At 49.5% G+C, this 19,711-nt stretch overlaps 2 protein-coding genes across 5 annotated transcripts; both read left to right on the top strand.

The window, feature by feature from the left end:
• The first annotated feature begins 31 nt into the window (after nucleotides 1-31).
• LOC136946409 (dnaJ homolog subfamily C member 5-like) lies at nucleotides 32-8,361 on the top strand. Its single transcript, XM_067240732.1, has 5 exons — nucleotides 32-242; nucleotides 5,408-5,601; nucleotides 6,209-6,422; nucleotides 6,874-7,045; nucleotides 7,213-8,361. The coding sequence occupies exons 2-5, from the start codon at nucleotides 5,495-5,497 to the stop codon at nucleotides 7,311-7,313; spliced, it is 594 nt and encodes a 197-aa protein (XP_067096833.1). The 5' UTR covers nucleotides 32-242; nucleotides 5,408-5,494; the 3' UTR covers nucleotides 7,314-8,361.
• A 2,395-nt stretch (nucleotides 8,362-10,756) lies between these two features.
• On the top strand, nucleotides 10,757-19,686 carry trim101 (tripartite motif containing 101). Of its 4 annotated transcripts, none has more exons than XR_010876895.1 (11): nucleotides 10,757-11,407; nucleotides 13,910-14,049; nucleotides 14,338-14,512; nucleotides 14,642-14,737; nucleotides 14,882-15,115; nucleotides 15,215-15,237; nucleotides 15,369-15,490; nucleotides 15,797-16,170; nucleotides 17,637-17,768; nucleotides 18,379-18,523; nucleotides 19,143-19,686. XR_010876895.1 is itself a non-coding variant. In XM_067240721.1 (10 exons), the coding sequence occupies exons 1-9, from the start codon at nucleotides 11,234-11,236 to the stop codon at nucleotides 17,721-17,723; spliced, it is 1,440 nt and encodes a 479-aa protein (XP_067096822.1). In that variant the 5' UTR covers nucleotides 10,757-11,233; the 3' UTR covers nucleotides 17,724-17,768; nucleotides 19,143-19,686. The 4 variants fall into 4 exon arrangements, 1 of the variants encoding a protein (XP_067096822.1); XR_010876894.1 differs by having other exon boundaries at nucleotides 13,895-14,049; nucleotides 18,379-18,490; XR_010876893.1 differs by having other exon boundaries at nucleotides 13,895-14,049.
• Nucleotides 19,687-19,711: the final 25 nt, after the last annotated feature.

Genomic DNA, 19,711 nt, shown 5'->3' with positions numbered 1-19,711 from the left:
GCACGTCGAGGCTAGTGAGCGCGACGTAGACGTGGGAGTGTTGTCTCGCGACTACGGACTGAAATTTCTACAGTTAGCTTCCTCCGGCTTTAGCTAGCTAGCAGGCTAAATCACTACGTGGTTTTGAATGAAAGTGGTGAGCTAACCCGACTCATTGATTGGGATGCAAGCAGTGTAGAAAGTCAACGTTTTATATTTCGATCTGGAAGATTAAAAAGCAGGTCATCGTGCCCAGGAAAACGGTAAGAATTGCATCCATGTAATAATACAGCTAACGTCGGCTACGGTACTTTACCACGGACTGTCCTTGGATTAGTGAGATTGCCACATTTGCTAGCTAGCTAGCTTATTTTAACTCAACCTAGTTTCCCAGCCCGGTAGCGATGGTACAGCCGCTGTAGGGCAGTAGTTGTGCTAGCTAGCTAGCCAACGTTTGCTAAACCAATATGGAGATTAATCGCTTGTCCCTTCTAGTTTCACATTCAGATTCCCATTTTTCCAGTCTTCTTAGTTTACGTTGTTTTTTTGTTACCATGACACAAAATGTCAGAATCAGAGTTTGTCCATTTAGCAATTCCCACAGTGAGTAATTGGTCGTCATAAATAAACCAACGAGCTAGCTAGACTAGTGAGCTAGGCTATGTTAACTGTTTTGCACCTCGCAATTGCAATATCTGTCTTCCTAAAAATCTTCGCTCATACAAGGCCAACATCCAATGTAACACAACAGGTTGAATGTAGCTCGGCTTCCAATGCACTAATTAGCTAGTGAGCTAGTCTGTTTTAGATTGAATCTATCCACCATTGGCTAGCTATCCATTGACGCGACTAGCAAGCTAAGAGGGTGACATACGATGGTCTCATCTACGGTTGCGTTACTCTTTTAACATGAGATATTTAAAGGTTAACGGCACAACGACTAAACAATGCAATGGACGTTCCCAGTTACTACGCATTTGAATTAAAATTCACAATAGTTTACTGACAGGATCCAGGGATGTCTAAATGTCGTCTCTACTAGACAGCACAAACTGATTAAGTGGATTTGAGCCCGCGTTGCCCTTTTTGTATATAAATGAGCATGTACTGTAAACGCCGCAGTCTGATATTTGGTTCTTCAATAAGAGGGTGAGAGAACCACAGATTAGATGGCCTGTTTCTGTTTTTAATACTGCAGATGTACTCAGGGCGTGAGCAGCCGGATATTAGCTATCTTGTTTGCTTTTTTAATCCTGCTGATGCATAGTTTAGTGTTGAGTTATCATGGCAATGGTCCTCACCCATGCTTTCTGTTCATCTCCTGATCACTTGTGATTTAAGTTGTCCCTAAACGTGCTTCCAAAAAGTACGCTTGCTTCTGAAAGGATCAGAATGTCTATTAAGCCAGATCCATTAAGAGAGTAGCACACTGCACCATAAGCATCCCATTCAGAAAACAAGGAAGGGCTAACTGTACATTAGCTGATTAATTGGATGCTTAGCTTTTACTTTATTCCAATATGCTGTAGATAGCAGTAAAGAAGTAGGGGGGGGGGGGGTTGCGCTTGTGTGTGGGCTTGGTGGGTGAGATAAATGTGTTAGTGTTTGTGTGCAAGGCCACGTCTGTGGGTCTAGCAGCTGTATTTATTCAGTGGTGATAGCTGTGTGTTCATATTACCAGTCACTCATTGTCTTCTGGGGATGCCAGGGATGTCAAAACCTGGTTTGAGAGAGAATCCCATTCACTTTCACTCAAACTTCACGGGCTACACGTTTATCAGTTGTCTATAACTCCAAATACATTTACATTTAGTCATTTTGCAGACGCTCTTATCCAGAGCGACTTACAGGGAGTACAGGGACATTCCCCCCGAGGCAAGAAGGGTGAAGTTCCTTGCCCAAGGACACAACAGAATTTTTCACGGCCGGGAATCGAACCGGCAACCTTCTGATTACTAGCCCGATTCCCTAACCGCTCAACCACCTGACTCCCCAAATATGGTTTAACCTTTATGCCGCCAGATAGAACGTATAATAAACCGTAGCCTAATCAACAAAACAATAACATTCAGACGTGTGTGTATAAACTCATGGTCTCCAGTATTCCGCCTCAGGTTTAGAGCAAGCTTGAAGAAGGAAGCGGGAGAAAGTAAGCTTGTATCCATAGAGGGAGGTGGTGTGATTATCTCAGCACAGCAGACAGATGTTCATCTGCTGGAAAGCAGGGCACAGCAGGATGTGTGAGTGTCTAATGTGTGAGTTCGCACACACACCTCAGCGCTGATATTGAAGATGTGTGTGTCCATGTTCATGCGTCCTACACACGTCATTAACACGTTTGTTCATCGTTAAGGCGTTGATGTGCAGTCTGGCACCCCTCCCCCGCTCATCTCAACCTACCGTGAGATGTGTCGCAGCCCAACTTGTTTAAAAGAAGCTGAGTCCTTATATATGTCAAGAACCCAGGGTTTGCCCCGATATCCGACTTGCATTTAACCCATGTCAGCCCCAATGCATGTTGACAGCTGGAGGAGGGTCATTAATGTGTGGCATGACCAGGGCTTGGGGGTGGGGTCCGTGAGAGATGGAAGATAGGGGGGGAGGGGTCAGGTTGTTATTGTGTGTCTGTTCCAGTGGCCCTAATTCTAGTGAAAGGCCTCCTGGCCTATCCCTGTCCATTCTCCTGTCTGCTGCCCTGGGGTTATTGCTCTGGTGAACTTGGCTGTTTGTCATTATGGTCATCTAATGTAGCAGCATGCATTTGGTTTTGTTTGTTGCCCAATGCTGTACTGCAGCCCTCCAGACAGGCTGGCCCTGCTGTACTGTAGCCCTCCAGACAGACTGGCCCTGCTGTACTGCAGCCCTCCAGACAGGCTGGCCCTGCTGTACTGCAGCCCTCCAGACAGGCTGGCCCTTGTTAGCACTTCTCACCTGGGCTCTTGCTTCTTCTGACACACATTCACACACACTCTGTTACACAATTAAGACTCTAATGGAATGGCAGGGTCATATTTGTATTTAGGACTGCATTGGAGTCTATAAATAGGCTACATTGCTTTCCTAAATAGGAACAAATTGTCATGCAACAATAGACACACCTGAGTCTGACAAAGGCATGTTGTACACACACACACCTTCAGGCCTGCCTTAAATCACCCTCAGCTGATCTGTCCTGTGAGTGGTTGCCGAATTGAACCCTGCTCTGAATGTCTACGTGTGACTGGCCTCCGCTGTGGATTCAGATTTTGATTGGCTTATCCCACAGGGTGGGAGGGTTGTGTTGGTGAGCAGCAGTGTGATTTGTAAAGCTGGGCTGTATCAGGTGTGTTTTGCCTGGCGAGGGTCACCGTGACGATGCCAGCCATCTGGTGGAGGGTTTAGACCAGACTACGGCCCACTAATGGCAGCTGTGGCAACTGGCCTCGGTAACCAGGGATTCATGTGTGAGACCTGCTTTACTCATCCTTCTGTTTGTCTATTTTTTTTTTCTTTTTTTTTTCCTGTTATTTGCTCTCTAGACATGTGAGGTTAAAGAGTATCTACTCTTAATCCCCAGTGTTGTGATGTGTGTACAGGTTTGTGTGCGCGCCTGTGTGTAGAGGTTTGTGTGTGCACAGCTTTTTGTGAGTGCGAGCACGTGTGTGTAACCTGACAGGAGAGGAAGGAGGGAGGGAGACACGGAGCGAGAGAAAAACAGAAAGAGATGGTCGGCCCGAAAAAATAAATCCGGATGGAGGGAGGGAGCTCGAGTGGGGAGGTGAAGATTTAGCCTGGCTGCTCCATATGGTGCATTGTGATGTGAGGGAGGACAGGAGGAGGAGGGGGGCCGGGGGGGGGGGGGGGAGGGCTGCGTTCCCCTGGCCATTGGCAGTCAGGGGAACCCTGTTGTTAATCAGTCTTAACGACCGTGTGCATCTCCGCCAGCCTCCTCTCTTCTTCTCCCTCCCACACACCTCCTTCACGCCGTCTCTCCTCCTGCCCCTCCCCTGGGACGACAGGAGGGAAGACTGGAGGCTGAGTGGAGGAGACAGGAGGGAGGAGGTCAGGGAGAAGTGTGTGAGACAGACAGAGGAACCTAAAGAGAATGTCGCTCATCCTCTGATGATTCCCCTTCAGGGTTCCAGGTTTCACCAGTCACCTTGGCTGACACAGGAGATGACCAGACTGTCTAATGTTTCATCCCCACAGCCTGTGGTTAGTTAAGCAGCCAGAGACTTTCATTTAGAGACCACCCCTCCGATTCACTTAGCTTCTCTTATGAACTTACTGTGGAGCGATACTGACAGTGAGGCTAGCTGTGTCGGGGAGCGGCTGCATCGTGGAGGCCTGACCCAGTGGCCCCTTCCCTCCCTGCTGTCCTCTCCCCCCGTCACGCAGCCTCGCCAGCAGACAGAATTTGACGGTGAAATGACATGGCCATGTTAATGTTGTGGGCCGTGCTCTTACTTCACACGTTGTCTATTTGTGACTCACGACAGGGCACTGTGCACCCTCCTCTGGATTCTTTCGTCAGTAAGTCGCTCCTTCGCTCTATTTGTGGCTGACTATACTCTGTCTCTCTCTTTCTCTGTCTATCTATCTCTTTCTGTCTCCATCTCGCTCTCCTCCTCTTACCTCAGTGAAGGGTCTGTCCGCTATTGTGGTCTACGTACTAAAATAGCCCTGCTCCCGTAGCTAGCTGTGACCCTGCTGGCTAAGGCTAAGCTGCTAATTTCCTCCGACAGTAGAGCTGTGAGATTATCTGTAGGAGGGGCCAAGGCTGTGTGTGATGTGGGAGGAGGCTGTGTGTTTATTTAGACCGGTTCTGTGTGAGAGTGGACCCTGTGTGTGTGGTGGGGGTGGGGGGGGTGTCAGTGGGTGTGATAGACCCTGTCTCCTGATGTACCCGTGTTTAGAGAGCTGGCTTCATTCGTGACCATCGTACCCTCACCCCTACCACCAGGGGAACTTCAAGCCCCACCACCCACATCCACCCTCTCTGTCTCCCCCATGGGTCAAGGGCTACAGGGTCCTTAAGTCTTTCATCTCTATCCCTCTCTTCCACTCTGCTCACCTCTCGCTCCTTCACTCTATTTGTGGCTGACTACACCACAACACTGACACTCTCTCTCTCGCTCTCTCTTGCTCTCTCTCTCTCTCTCTCTCTAATCCAGCCTACTGCTCCTCGCGCCGAGCTGGGTTTAGCTCAGCCTAACACACCCTAGCACACAGGGATACAACATAGACATTTAGCAACACGACTTTACCCCATGATCTGACTTCCTGTGTCTGTGAGGTATGGGGAAAGCCACAATGTCATCCTCTCTCACTGTGTGTTTGTGTGTGTTCTGCAAGACCAGACAAGATGCCATGATGGGCCATACAAGCACTGCTGGTTCACGTCTCTTGACTCGCTGGTTTCTTCCTTGTGCCTCTCTCTCCCCTGCAGCACTTTCTTCAGGGTGAGGCTGTGAGCGTGCGAGGGAAGGAGTAAGAGAGAGAGAGAGAAAGAGAAGGAGAGCGAGAGCGAGCAGTCATGGAGCAGCAGAGACAGCGTTCTCTCTCCACCTCAGGAGAGTCCCTGTACCAGGTGCTGGGGGTGGACAAGAATGCCACGCCCGAAGACATCAAGAAGTGCTACAGGTTAGCAACACGCTATGCTACACCACAACCTCAGTATCACTCTGAGAAGATCACGCTATGCTACACCACCTCAGTATCACTCAGAGAAGATCACGCTATGCTACACCACAACCTCAGTATCACTCAGAGAAGATCACGCTATGCTACACCACCTCAGTATCACTCAGAGAAGATCACGCTATGCTACACCACAACCTCAGTATCACTCAGAGAGGAACACGCTATGCTACACCACCTCAGTATCACTCAGAGAGGACCACGCTACAGGTGCCAGGTTGGGGTTAGAGGCAGAGGAGGGAAGAGGGAGGCTGGGCAGGGAAGGAGGTGAAAGTTAGGTAGGCGTTGATAGCGACAGGGCTGACGGGTTGTTTTTTGAGGCCGAGAAACAGGAGCTGTTCACTTCAATGTAACTGGAAGGAGACCAACGATGCTTGGGCCAGACTTCCTTGTCACTGTGTTCCTGTCGCCCTGTAATCCTCCACTAGGGTGCGCTACAGCAGTGCTTTTGCACTGAAACAGTTGTGGGTGTGTAGCAGACAGGTTCAGGTGTCTGCCTGGGGATTGTAGTTCTTCATCCTCATTCTGATTGCGCTTGTCTGTTCACCAGGAAACTGGCTCTGAAGTTCCACCCAGACAAGAACCCCGACAACCCCGAGGCTGCAGACAAGTTCAAGGAGATCAACAACGCTCACGCCATCCTGTCTGACTGCACCAAGAGGAACATCTACGACAAGTACGGCTCCCTGGGACTCTACGTGGCCGAGCAGTTTGGAGAGGAGAACGTCAACACCTATTTTGTCTTGTCTTCCTGGTGGGCCAAGGTGAGAGGAGGGAGGGAGGGTGGCAGGGGTGATGGGATGGATGGAAATGAAATATGCTGTAGGTTAGTAGACTAAACATGGCAGAACAATATGCAGTGGAGAACGGAGATTGATAACACCTGTATGTACATGTATCCCTCTCCCTCCCTCCCTCCCTCCCTCCCTCCCTCCCTCCCTCCCTCCCTCCCTCCCTCCCTCCCTCCCTCCCTCCCTCCCTCCCTCCCTCCCTCCCTCCCTCCCTCCCTCCCTCCCTCCCTCCCTCCCTCCCTCCCTCCCTCCCTCGCTCGCTCCCTCCCTCCCTCCCTCCCTCCCTCCCTCCCTCTCCTCCCTCCCTCCCTCCCTCCCTCCCTCCCTCCCTCCCTCCCTCCCCTCCCTCCCTCCCCTCCCTCCCTCCCTCCCTCCCTCCCTCTCCTCCCTCCCTCTCTTCCCTCCCTCCCTCTCCTCCCCCCAGGCCTTGTTCATCTTCTGTGGGGTGGCGACAGGCTGCTACTTCTGCTGCTGCCTGTGCTGCTGCTGTAACTGCTGCTGTGGGAAGTGTAAACCCCGTCCTCCCATGGAGCATGAGCCCGAGTTCTACGTGTCCCCAGAGGACCTGGAGGCTCAGATGACCACAGACGAGAGAGGTAGAGCCCCCCCCCCCACACACACACACACACGCACACACCGCCCCCGCCGCCCGTCACACCACCATCGGGATTAGCTGAAAGCGATGCGTTTACTTTTGACCCTTTTGTCCGGGAACTTCACTGTGTCACTCGGTTGCTGTGTGTGTGTGTGTGTTTTCCCTCAGATGGTGGGGAGCCTATCATGATGCAGCCGTCATCAGCCACAGAGAACACTCAGTTGACCTCAGACGGCCACCACTCCAGCTACCGGACCGACGCCTACTAGACGCCAACAACACACGTACACACACACGTACACACACACGTACACACGCACACACACTCCTCTCAGCCTCACGGTGACCCTGGCCTAACCCCAACATAACCCATGCCATTCATACCACTCTGTCCTCCCCAAGATTCAAACACACACACTGCACCCTGGCAAGTCTCTCTACCACAGATAGAGCTAGGCCCTCCTCCTCAACCCCACCTAACCTCTGACCCCAACACTACACCCCCTTAATACACACCTGTCTTCCCCTTGCCCCCCCCCCCAACACACACACACACAGCTGTCCTGAGAAGGATGTGTATGTAACACTGGAAAAGAGACACATACATAGGAGGAAAACGTTGTTTACCACACACACCCCATCATTGGGGGCTGTCTGTTCTCCATGCATGCGCATGCGTGCGGACACACACACCATAAGTAACAAATGGCATTCTTATACTGCTTGTTTGAATGATTTAAAACTGTTTTAGTTGAACTGTAGCCTCAAACCTCTAACCCTGCCAAAATACTGTATGGATCGTGGGTAGGCCTAGTCACAGTCACTGGCTCATAGACGATACACACACACACACACACGTGCGTCACCGCGGAACTCAACACTTACAAGCACTCTGTCTCCTCCTCCCCCCCCCCCCCCCCCCCCTTTTGTCTGGCCACTGTTCTGTTTGTTTTGTTTCTGAACATTCCTTGTACTGTGGACAATCATGGTTGGTTGGAGAGGATACACCTGTTCCTGCTGTGTAGGCTGGCTAGCTAGGGTGGCTAGGCTAGCTAGGGTGGCTAGGCTGGCAAGGGTGGCTAGGCTAGCTAGGGTGGCTAGGCTAGCTAGGGTGGCTAGGCTAGCTAGGGTGGCTAGGCTAGCTAGGGTGGCTAGGCTAGCTAGGGTGGCTAGGCTAGCTAGGGTGGCTAGGCTAGCTAGGGTGGCTAGGCTGGCAAGGGTGGCTAGGGTGGCTAGGCTGGCTGGGCTGGCTAGGGTGGCTAGGGTTTCTCTGGCTATGTCTGGAAGTGGGAGACGCGCAGCCCTGTACGCTAGGAGGGGAGGGGTTCCTGGTGGTGGGGGGGGGGGGGGGGGGGGGGTGGTCTTTGTGGGTACATGGGCTTGACTGCATCAGCACAACAGGTGTGTGAGGGGTTAGTGGGTCAGGGTGGGCTGAAGGGGGTTGGTGTTTGTGCTCTGTGTGGGCACAGGGGCTGGTCAGCATCAGTGTATGGGTGGTGTGGAGGACAGTAAGGCCCCTTACTGAAGCTGTCTCACCTTTCAACAGCAGATGTCATGTGACTGACTGACACCACTTCTAGATGCATGTGGAGAGGGGCTTTGGAGCTCCTAAACGATGGAGTGTAGCTAGCTAGCGTGATAACGGCACATGTGTGGTCAGCTGTGAGGAGGTGGGCATCCCTGCGCTGGGTCACTTTAGTTCTCCAGTCTGGTAGATTATTTTTCCGTTCCGGTGAATACGACACAGCATTAGACATGGACACACAGTATCTTCCACTCCTCTCGTTCTCCTCACCTCCTTTCTCCCTTTGCACTGGTTTGCCCCTCCAAGCCACTTTTGTTTTATTCTAAACCCAGGCTTGTGCTCCGTTTCAGATATGAAGGATTATAAACAGAACTAGAAATTGTCTATTAGCAAATCCCCACAGTGTGTGTGTGTGCATGAGAGTGTGTGTGTGTGTGTGTTGTGGGTGGGCCCCTATATGTCTTAGTGTTGGTGTTCTGTGTCAGGCTCAATGCGTTGACCTCTCAATATACAGTACATATATCCCTCTGGGGGCGTACACACACACACACATGCATAGAGGACAGCTGTTTAGTTTCTGCTTCTGTGTGAGAACCTAAAATATGTAAATGTATGTTTAGATTTTACGTTGTATATTTGAGTTGTACAACCGAAAAGGTTTGTTTAGTTCTATTTTTGTTTAGTAGATGATTGTTTTTGTTTTCTTATTTATGTTTGTTGACGATGAGGGAGGATTTCGTTGATATCCAGTCATGATTTTATGTCAGTAATTTCAGCACTGTAGTCAGTGATAATCACAACTAAGCATGGTAACAGGCAACAACAATCAAACAAGGATGTAGCCAGCTACAACACGTAATTGTCACTACAGTAACCCACTCCTATGAACTCTTATGACAGTACAGTAACCCACTCCTATGAACTCTTATGACAGTACAGTAGCCCACTCCTATGAACTCTTATGACAGTACGGTAGCCCACTCCTATGAACTCTTATGACAGTACAGTAACCCACTCCTATGAACTCTTATGACAATAAAGTAGCCCATTAACAACCCCCTTCAATGGACAATCTGAGAGTAGGACTTGGGTTAGCAGTGAGTGTCTATGATCTGTAGCTCTACATCCGTTTGATTGTTGTGACTTTTATCACTAATTATCACTCTTTTTTTAATTCTTATTGTCAATTTAACACTTTGTTCACTGTTGCAACTGTAACTCTACATTGTAAGAAAATGATATAAGATTTTAAAACTTGTCGTCTTTTCTTCAAGTAAGAAAGAAAACTAACCAATCACGTCGTCCGTATTAACTGGTTAAAACATGCTTTTATCTAAACCCTGCCCACTCTATTTTTCTATGGTTAGATTGGTTCCATATGTTTAAGGCCATTGATATGCCAATCCTATATGTTACTCCCCCTGTGTCTCCCTGTGTATGAGTGAATGCAATGTTTAAACAGAACCATACTGGATCAAGAAAAATAAAAAAAACTAAATTTTGAGAACACTTATCAAAACAACAAAATATATTAGTGCACAAGTGCAAAACAACATAAAAATAAGATGAAGCGTTATTTTATTTATTTTATTTTTGTTATCTTTTTAATGAATGACTATAGATGGTTATAAATAGTATGTACCGGTAACTAGATGTGACCATTGAGAGGCGATGAAGAGCTCTGCTGTGGGTTTGAAGGGGTAGTAGCTAGTAGATGGGTGGAAAGCTAGTGTTGCTGTTTTAGCATGGATCTGCCCACAGTGTGTCTGGTGGAGAACCGACATGGGTCATTTATCTAATGTGCTGTTGTAAAATAAATGTTTCTGATGCTTAGCCCTGTCTCCTTGTCTGTTTTTATGGATATTCGGGACAGACAAGCCCACATGCTTGGCGACGACACAATCGACTGGAGACGATTTAACAGGATTGAATGGAGTCGAATGTGCTCGGTGCTGGTTGGTGTCCAGACAGCATGATACAGGAAGGCTGCGAAGAGAAGGAAGGTAAGAAGGGTTGTAACTGTAGAAAGACCACTGACATGGCATGATCTGCCTGCATACCACCCTGCTGCCCTATATGGCCTGGAGGAGGGAAGGGGCAGGGGGGCTGGGGCAGCCCCCGACTGAAACCCAACACTCCCACGTCAAATGCTGCGACCCCGGACGAGACGCAGCAGAGGACGGGGTACTGAGGATCTGCGTCCAGACCACCAGTACAGGTACTGAAGAGCAGCTACATGACTACAGAGAGAGGGTGACTGAACACAGGATTGAGGTCGGAGAGAGAGAACGAGAAGACAAGGAAGTGCAGCCCCAGGAGACGACCAAAGTACCACAGTCCTGCGGTCCTGGGAGCTCAGATCAACACTGCCCTCTCCTGAGAGGGGGGTTATGTACTGAATGCTTCACTGACGATCTGGAAGGATAGCCTGGAAACAGACTGTTTCCACTACAAAAAACGTGGATAATCTTACTGGTATTCCACCTTGACAAGCAAACTGACTTGCCAACCACCTGACCGTCTGGTAGCAAGACAGGCAGACTGATAAGCGGACAGATTGGTGACAAGGCAGGTTAGGAGGCAGAAAGGCAAAGAGGCAGACCAACATACAGGCAGACAGACAAAACTATTTTACGTCCAGGCGTCCAGGTAGCCAGGCCAAGGATGAGCATGTCCGTTCCGCTGGAGCTGAGCTCCATTCAGAGAGACCAGCAGGCTCTGGACACCCTGGAAAAGCAGCTCATCTGCCCCATCTGTCTGGAGGTCTTCACCAAACCTGTGGTCATCCTGCCCTGCCAGCACAACCTGTGTCGCAAGTGTGCCAACGACCTCTACCAGGTGAGCTTGGCAGGTGTGTGTGTGGGTAGGTGAAGGGTCTGTGTTTGTGAGCTTTCAATAACCCTTCATTGTGTTTACGCAAGGTCCATCTATGTTGTTTTGTGTGCTTGCTTATCTTATGACTCAGTCACTGTTAGCACATCTCATGGAAGAACCCAGTGACTGGGACTCATGTTCTGTAGCTAGCTGGCTCCTGTCTTGGAGTCATGAGGACGACATGCGAGATTCAATCTTCTTTTCACACACGTATCCATCATCCACTGTACCCCCCCCCCCCCCCCACACACAGACACACACACACACACTCTCACACACACACTCTCACACACACACTCACACACACACACACACCAGGCCCTGGTTGGCTCATCACCCTAACAGCATATCAGTCCTAGAAGCACTGGTTCACACCAATTCAAATGAATCACAGTGACAAACGTGCCTGTTCACAACAATGTACAGAACAACACACCCCAACAGGTGCGTGTGGATTATCAATGCCTAAACTTGGACTCTTAAGAGCTGCTATACAGGTCACAGCCTACATTCTTTGGTTGAGTTTGTTGAGTCACATGCCAATCAAAGGACAAGGCAGGATCAAATGAATTATAATATGAGAAGAATAATTACAAAAGGTAACCATGGAATCAAGCCTACAGGTGTTTTCTGTCTCATTTTCCTTGTTGCCATGGGCTCCCTGTGCAGGACATTGGAAGACAGAGGGTCCATGGGAGTTGTGGAACAGCTGATCTGAGTGTAGTTGCTGGCTCGGCTCCAGAGGCACTTGTGGAACACAGTCGTTTAACAGACACATTATTGCCAAATCCCTTCTGCCAGAACTATCAAAGATACAAACCCACCTGCCCGCACACGCACTCATAACTCATAGCCAGGGTTCAGACCCTTAAATTACTCTGACAGCCCCTCTTCAGCCCCTGGCTCTGAAAAGGTCAGAGTTGTGTAAGAGAGTTTAACAGTGTTTCTGTGCAGTGATTATGAATGAATCACTAAATTAAGTGTAGGAATTAATGTTTATAGGCCCCATAGTGGTCAAAATGCCAAGATGAACATCCGAGTTGCAGAAACAGGAGTAGATGAGAGCCATTAGGTCAGTGTTCTGGTATGTCTAATCCTCTGTCTACAGTGCCAGACTGGGTAGCTACCCTGTTGGCCCTCTTGGCTGTGGGGTCAGGGGTCATGAATATGAGCATTGTGCATTGTTGTTGTATCAGATGCTGGTGTTTCAGCCCTACACAACATCAACACCGACATGACCACAACATCAACACCGACATGACCACAAGCGGTCACTTCTCAGATTACCTGCATGTTCTGGATGTTGTGGCTGCCAGGTTCTGGCTTTCATGCCTTCCAGTCTTCCAGTGTCTCAGACCCCCAGCTTTTTGGACACCCCATTCCCCCAGCCTCTCAGACCCTCAGCCTCTCAGACCCCCAGCCCCCCAGCCTCTCAGACCCCCAGCCTCTCAGCCCCCCAGCCTCTCAGACCCCCAGCACCCCAGCCTCTCAGACCCCCAGCACCCCAGCCTCTCAGACCCCCATCCCCCCAGGCCCAGCCTCTCAGACCCCCAGCCTCTCAGACCCCCATCCCCCCAGCCCCAGCATCTCAGACTTCAGCTTCTTAGCCCCCCAGTACCTCCAGTAGCTCCATGCCCTCACCCCCAGCTTCTCAGCCCCCAGCCCCCCACCTACAGCCTCATCTTTCCAGCCACGGCTCTGTTAACCAGTTGAGGGAGGCCCCTGATCCCTTCAGACACGGCAGCAGCTGTGGCTTATTAAAGATAAACTATTTCAGGGTACTCTCCTCTGTCCCGTCTTTCACTCCTGCCATACCGTCTGTTCTCTCTCGGCTCCTGAGGGAAACAGGCTAAAGCAACTGCGAGCACTCGGTCTCTCCACCAGTAAAGAGCAGCAGGACCTCCAGGGCCAGGCCTTGCTTATCATGGAGGCGCACTGCAGCTTTATCTCTGCAGTATTTATAACCCAACCAGGCCTGTGGACTGGGAGAAGGAGTGAAGGAGAGACTTGGGAACGGGAATGTTTGTTTGCCTAAGATAGGATTCTGACCTCAGCAACAGACCCCAAATATGAACCGTTTTGTATCAAGGGAGGTTTGGATTCATTTGAAAGTGTGAGATCCCAGATGAACGGTGAATCCTCCAGACCAGACACTGACACTCTTCTGCAGATGCTGATCCTCTTGTTGACAGATCAGGGTACATCTTGGAACACATGGCCCAGGCAGAAACACACCGCCACACACAGAGACACACTCTGTAGAGAAACACACTCTGTAGAGAAACACACTCTGTAGGATGAGTTAGGACAGCAAGAGACTGAGCCGGTGAGAAATTATGTCATCGCCTCAACTCACAAACTGCCCCGTCTGTGAAGTTCAGCACAGCATTGTGTGTCTTGGAAAACAGGAAATGGTGTTTGGATGAACTTCCTGCTGAGTAAGAGGTGCAGCCCTCTCTGTTTCAGACCCGCAGCAACATGGTGGGGCGTTTCCGCTGCCCCTCCTGCCGACAGGAAGTGGTGCTAGATCGCCATGGCGTCTATGGCCTACAGCGCAACCTGCTGGTGGAGAATATTATCGACGCGTACAAGCAGGAGGCCACTAGGTGAGAGGGGGAGGAGTAAGGAGGGATAGGACAGGGGAAAGAGGGTGGAGGAGGGAGGGAGAAATAGATGAAGGTTTACATGCAGAAAAGGGGATTGGATGAGAGATATGAGGGGCGAGAGAGGGAGGAGGGGGAGAGGGAAATGGGAAGTGAAGAAGGAAGGAATAGGAATGACACGGGAGGGGTGGTTAGCTCTAATAATGCAAGCCTTATTCCAGATTGCATGCACATACCACAGGACTAAGGATAATGACAAACTCCACTCATCTCCCCTCCGTGTGTCTGAAGCTTTCGCCCGCCTCCCAAGTCCTCAGACCATGTGACCTGCGAAGAGCACGAAGGTGAGAGGGTGAACATCTTTTGCCTCAGTTGCCAAAAGCCGACCTGCTCCCTCTGCAAGGTGTTCGGCGCCCACAAGGCCTGCCAGGTGGCACCGCTGCCAGAGGTGTACCAGCAGCAGAAGGTAGGGTGGGGCTCACACTGATGACATCACAGGTTCTAAACATTGGGATGTGTGTGGGTTATGTGTACAAGTGGCTGGCTTGTTTTGATTGACCTCTGTATTGATGGATTCTGTGTTTAATCTCCACAGTCGGAGCTGACTGATGGCATCAGCTCGCTGGTGTCAGTAAACAGCCGGGTCCAGGCTTCCATAAGTGAGCTAGAGGAGACCTGTAGAAACATTGAGGTGAGTCACCGTCCCAACACGTCTGTTTCACTTCCTGTGTCTTGCCTGGACAACTGTAACATCGCACAGAGTTTGAATGTCCCTCATTCCTCTGCCTTTCTTTTTTCTCCCCCAAACCCCTCATCCTCCACCCCTCCTCATCAGGAGAACTGCAAGACACAGAAGCGGGCCCTGTGCGACAAGTTCGACCGCATGTACGCCATCTTGGAGGAGAGGCGAAACATCATGACGCAGCGAATCAGCTACGAGCAGGAGGAGAAGATGGGGTGCACTCAGGAACTGCTGCGCTCCAATGGAGAGAACGTCGAAGCCAACACTAAACTGGTGGAGACGGCTCTAAGGACCATGGAGGAGCCTGAGATGGCTGCCTTCGTGCAGGTAAGACTGCTGCCTTCGTGCAGGTAAGATCCCTGATGGTAGAACGAGCAGCCCCATGAGTCTTGACTTACAACACTATTTCCTCTGTTTCCTTCCCAGAGTTCCAGAGCGCTGATTGAGAAGTGAGTATACTATGAAGCAAAAATGTTCCTCTTTAAACCCTTTGGATCCATCTTCTACCATCACTAATCATTCTCTTATTCTCTCTGACCTCCCCTGTCTCTATTCATCTTCTTATTTTCTGTTCGCCAAGGGTGCTAGAAGCGACCAAGTCCACTACGATTCAGACCCTGGAGCCAGGCTATGAAAACATGGACCACTACAAGGTGGACTTCAATGCAGAGGAAAGGACTCTCTACCAACTGGACTTTGAAGGTATTCCAGGCCCCATTAGAATGGATGTCAATGGTAGTGCAAACTCTATTCAAATCCAAATCACCTTTGTTGAAAAAGTAAATGTGCAGTTACCATACATTTTTGCTGGTGAAGGAAAGCTTTTGTGAAGTTATTATTGTGCATATAGTCGAGGTAGCATGCTGCCTCAGTCATCTTCTGCACTGATAGACTCTTAGACTTTCCTGTATATGAAAAAAATATGTTATACTGTATTCTCTTAATAGACAAAAATCCTTCACATGTCTGTTAACAGACAAAAGAGAATCTAACTGCTGTTCTCCACAGTTGAGGAGGAGGTTCCAGAGGAGCCAGAACCAGAACCAGAACTCGAACCAGAACCAGAGCCAGAACCAGAACTTGAACAAGTAATAGAACCCTTTCCAGTTCCAGAGCCTGTTTTGGAATCCGTATTGCTTCTAGAACCACCACCAGTGTGGGTCCCAGTGTCCAGCCTGGTTGTGAGTCCAGAGGAGACTGAGGTCAGACGGAAGTCTGAAGAATGGAGTCTGAAGGACCCTAGAGCTGATTATAAAGACGAGGAGGAGAAGATAGAGGAGGAAGAGGAGGAAGAGGAGAAGGTCAGGGGGCAGGCAGAAGGATGTGTTGCAGACCCTTATAAAGAAAACCTGTGTGAAGCTGATGGGATGAACATACAGCAGGTATGGATAGCATCCGAAGCAGAATGAATCCCCTTTCTTACTGTGAGTATTTGTTGTTTTTAAAAATGTACTTTTTCCCACTTATTATCACTGGTGAGTCAACGAGAGTCAAGCCACAGATTAATGAAGGTCTTGTTTCCAGGTCTGGTTTGAACCCGAAACTGAACATTTTCCCTCACTTCTGCCCTTGATTTAGCTTGTATTTTGTAGCTGTGCATGTTCCAGAGAAGCCTGATTAAATGCAGTAGGCAAGTATTTAAATTTTGAATAATATGAAGTGCATAAAGTGTTTGATCTAGGTGTGCTTGTCTCCCTCTATCAGACTGAGCCAGAGTGGGGGCAGCAGGGTCAGCCTGATTCAGGTGCCTGGGCAGCCCAGGGAACGGCGATGAGTGGGGCCAGAGAAGAGGAAACTAGGTTTTACCCCAGCTGGTACTCTCCCAACGGCTGGCACAGGCTTAGCCCCAGTCCAGCTGCCAAAACAAAGCCACTGGCAGTACCATATAACACCCCCCAACTAAATAAGGGACCCCAGCCCCAACCCCCATTTCAGCCCCAGCCCCTCTCCCTACCCCAGTACCAGCCCCTTCAACTTCAGCCTCAGCAGTTGTCTCTACCCCAGCAGCCCCCACCCATACCCACACCTCGCTGGTTGGAAGCTAGTTTCGCCACGTCTCCCCCTGTTGACCAGGCCAGTCTGTTAGCAGGAGAGCTGGGGTCTACATCCACAGGAGGTCACCAGGGGTGTGTGTCCCAGGCTGGGGTTGAGGGAGATAGCCCTGGACTAGGAGTGAGTGTCACCCAAGTTAGGGAGGGCAGCCCTGGGCTGGAGGAGAGTGCTGTCGGCAGGGTTGGCAGTGGGCCCTCCACCCCACAGCAGGTCAGTCTGATCCAGAAAGGTCGCCGTCACAGCCTCCATCACCATCCAAGCAGCCATTTCCTGCCCCGTGTGTCCCACGCTGCTGCTGATGTGTCCTCCACTTCCTCCTCCTCATGTCACCCTTGCGTCATGGCCGCCGCTGCCCCACCTCGCTCAGTCACCCTCGTCACCATGTGTCTCTGTGTCACTGCTCTCTCTGTCTGTCACAGGGAAGGGATCTTCTACGCCATGTCTGAAACTGTCATCTTCATCTATAGAAAACACTCTTTAGGTTTTGTTGTGTATGTTTGGTTAAGGGGTAGTGAAATATACATATGGACAAGTGCAGTATAATCAGGTACATCTATGGGGATGCAATAAACATGTTGGTAAAGTGAAAACTGCACATGTTATCCAGACCATAATATCTCCTATGAGCCAGCTCTTCCAGGCTAGGTGACCAGTGAGAAGGACTGTCCCTATCAGCTCTTATCGTCTGTTGCCCGGACTACCGGTGATCACACGAGTGATTCTTCCATCCGTGTCCCCCGGTCCACTCTTGCCATTCTGAGGCTTGTTTTCCCGTCCCCCCCCCATCTCTCCCCAGGCGGTCACCCTCTTCTTCTACCTGGTGGTGCTCCTGGTCATCCTGCAGAGGGTCTGGGCTTGTATCGGCTGCTTCATATGTATATAACAGAGCAGGCCGCTCTCCCTGAGGGCCACACTCAGGAACCATCAGGTGTGTCCATAGAGAGATGTTTGCTGTCATTCTGCAGGGATTGTATTTTGTGATCCTGCTGCAGTGGTTGAATAATTCAGTAGACATCTCTGTGGATGTGTCTGGAGAATTACAATGGGCAGACCTGGGTCAAATAATCCTTTCAGTGGTGAATGTAGCCTGACAGGAATGTTTTATATGAGTCTGGAAAGCTTTTCTAGGTAAGCTCCATAAAGAGGTTAATGATATTTGAAAGGGTCTAATCTAATGTTTGAGCCCAGGTCTGAATGTGGCTCAGTGACGTTGGGGATAGGTGAAGGTTGTGTGTTAGATTAACACTGCATTTGCTCTTTCTATGTGCACCATTGATCTTTACTCACTCTCATGCTAACTCATTTCTATTGGTATGTGTCTGAGATTCTGCTTGTGGGTAGACTGGCTTTTTTAGTCAGAATTTTAGTTGTTGGCTGCCCAGTTTGGAGAGAGAGAGAGAGATGGAGAGTGAGAGAGAAAAATATTGAGAGAGCAAGAGAGTTAGAGACAATGTAAGATCTTAAAGGTTGGAGGATGCAAACTTAAGGTCATCCTCATTTGGTTATCAATCTCTGTCTCCTCTTCTCCCCTCCTCTAGAGTCAGCCCCTCTCAGTGGCACCCCAGGAGGACGGGAGAGGGGCGGAGCAGAACACACACACAAACTTCTTTACCCCAGACTCTACTGCCCCCTGGTGGATGGATGTATAAGGTCAGGGAGTCAGGCAGGCAGGCAGGCAGGCAGGTGTGTAGGTGTCAAAAATTGTGTAAAGGTCACTTATCATCCTCTCCTCAGCTATTTCCTTAAATCAATAACATTTGCTGTGTATTGGATGTTTATTTTGGATTCATTTGGTTATTGGGAGTGAGTTTTTACATTTAGTATACGTTCAGAACGGCAAGAAGATACATGATGACTGCATATGCGATTTAATATACTTTAGCGGAGTGGCCTAAGCAAGATCATGCATGGTCCTATATGTGGCAGCCTGGCGTTCAACCCTTAGCATCTCCCAGCCTTCTATGATAACAGTTTGGGCAACTTTTTATAACAGCTTCAAATGCAGTTTGTCTGCAGTTGAGGGTTTAGGCTACACTTGTATCCTCTTCAACACTTCATTAACAGTTAACTAATAGTTCAGTTAGACGCACTTTTTACAATCATTGGGCAGTTTTAGCTTTTGCAACTGCTGATGCGTCACAATTTTCTCTGAATGAAAATGGCTTGTGAGCATGACTGCTTTTGTGTGCTTTATGACTCATTCGTCCCTGTACGTGCATCTCTCGCTAAGCTTTCTATTCAGATCAGTTCAATACATGCTGTAGATTTAGTGGCTCATGTGCCCATCTCTTGCCCACTCCAGATTGGATCTGGGTTGGGGAATAACAGTCCCACAGGCCCCTCCCCCGCGACCCCCGCTGGTGGGATACAGACCCCCGTTCGCCTCAGCGAGACCCCGCCTCGTCTCAGTTTCTCCTTCTCCTGGCTCAATGCCCTCTCCAAGAAGAAGAAGTAAGCGGAGGCCCCACAGCCCAGTTGGAGGTCAAACTCGCCTCCAGGTTTTAAGGGAAATAAGCAGACCTGAGTCTGTCCGTACCGTACACATCCAGTCTCAATCCCCTTCACACGAATTTGAATCGAAAGAATTCGCACGTCTTAATTGCTATAGTTGTATTTTTAATGGTAGAGGTTTGTGAAAGAGTTGAGTTTGATTGCATATGTCTCAAGGACTTTGTCTTTTTTATTTTATGAATTTGATTGTAATGTTATCTACAGGCCTATTTTACTGAAGAGAATGTAGCTTACTGTAAAAACAGAATATTGTATGTTTGGTGAAGGACTTGGACATATTATTGCATGAACGTTTCTGCACTTTATTAAAATTGAATAAAACACGTGAAGTACTGTTTAGTCTGAAGTAGATTATTATGG

The sequence above is a fragment of the Osmerus mordax genome, chromosome 7 (genome assembly GCF_038355195.1).
Source record: "Osmerus mordax isolate fOsmMor3 chromosome 7, fOsmMor3.pri, whole genome shotgun sequence".
NCBI classification, from domain to species: Eukaryota; Metazoa; Chordata; class Actinopteri; order Osmeriformes; family Osmeridae; genus Osmerus; species Osmerus mordax.
This window is presented reverse-complemented; position numbering and strand designations above follow the sequence as displayed.

Coding starts and splice junctions, on each gene's coding strand:
- trim101 (XM_067240721.1), top strand. CDS start 11,234: ATGAGCATGTCCGTTCCGCTGGAGCTGAGCTCCATTCAGAGAGACCAG. Junction 14,738..14,881: donor AGACCTGTAGAAACATTGAG/GTGAGTCACCGT, acceptor CCTCCTCATCAG/GAGAACTGCAAGACACAGAA. Junction 16,171..17,636: donor ATGGGATGAACATACAGCAG/GTATGGATAGCA, acceptor ATCTCTCCCCAG/GCGGTCACCCTCTTCTTCTA.
- LOC136946409 (XM_067240732.1), top strand. CDS start 5,495: ATGGAGCAGCAGAGACAGCGTTCTCTCTCCACCTCAGGAGAGTCCCTG. Junction 5,602..6,208: donor GACATCAAGAAGTGCTACAG/GTTAGCAACACG, acceptor TCTGTTCACCAG/GAAACTGGCTCTGAAGTTCC. Junction 7,046..7,212: donor GATGACCACAGACGAGAGAG/GTAGAGCCCCCC, acceptor GTTTTCCCTCAG/ATGGTGGGGAGCCTATCATG.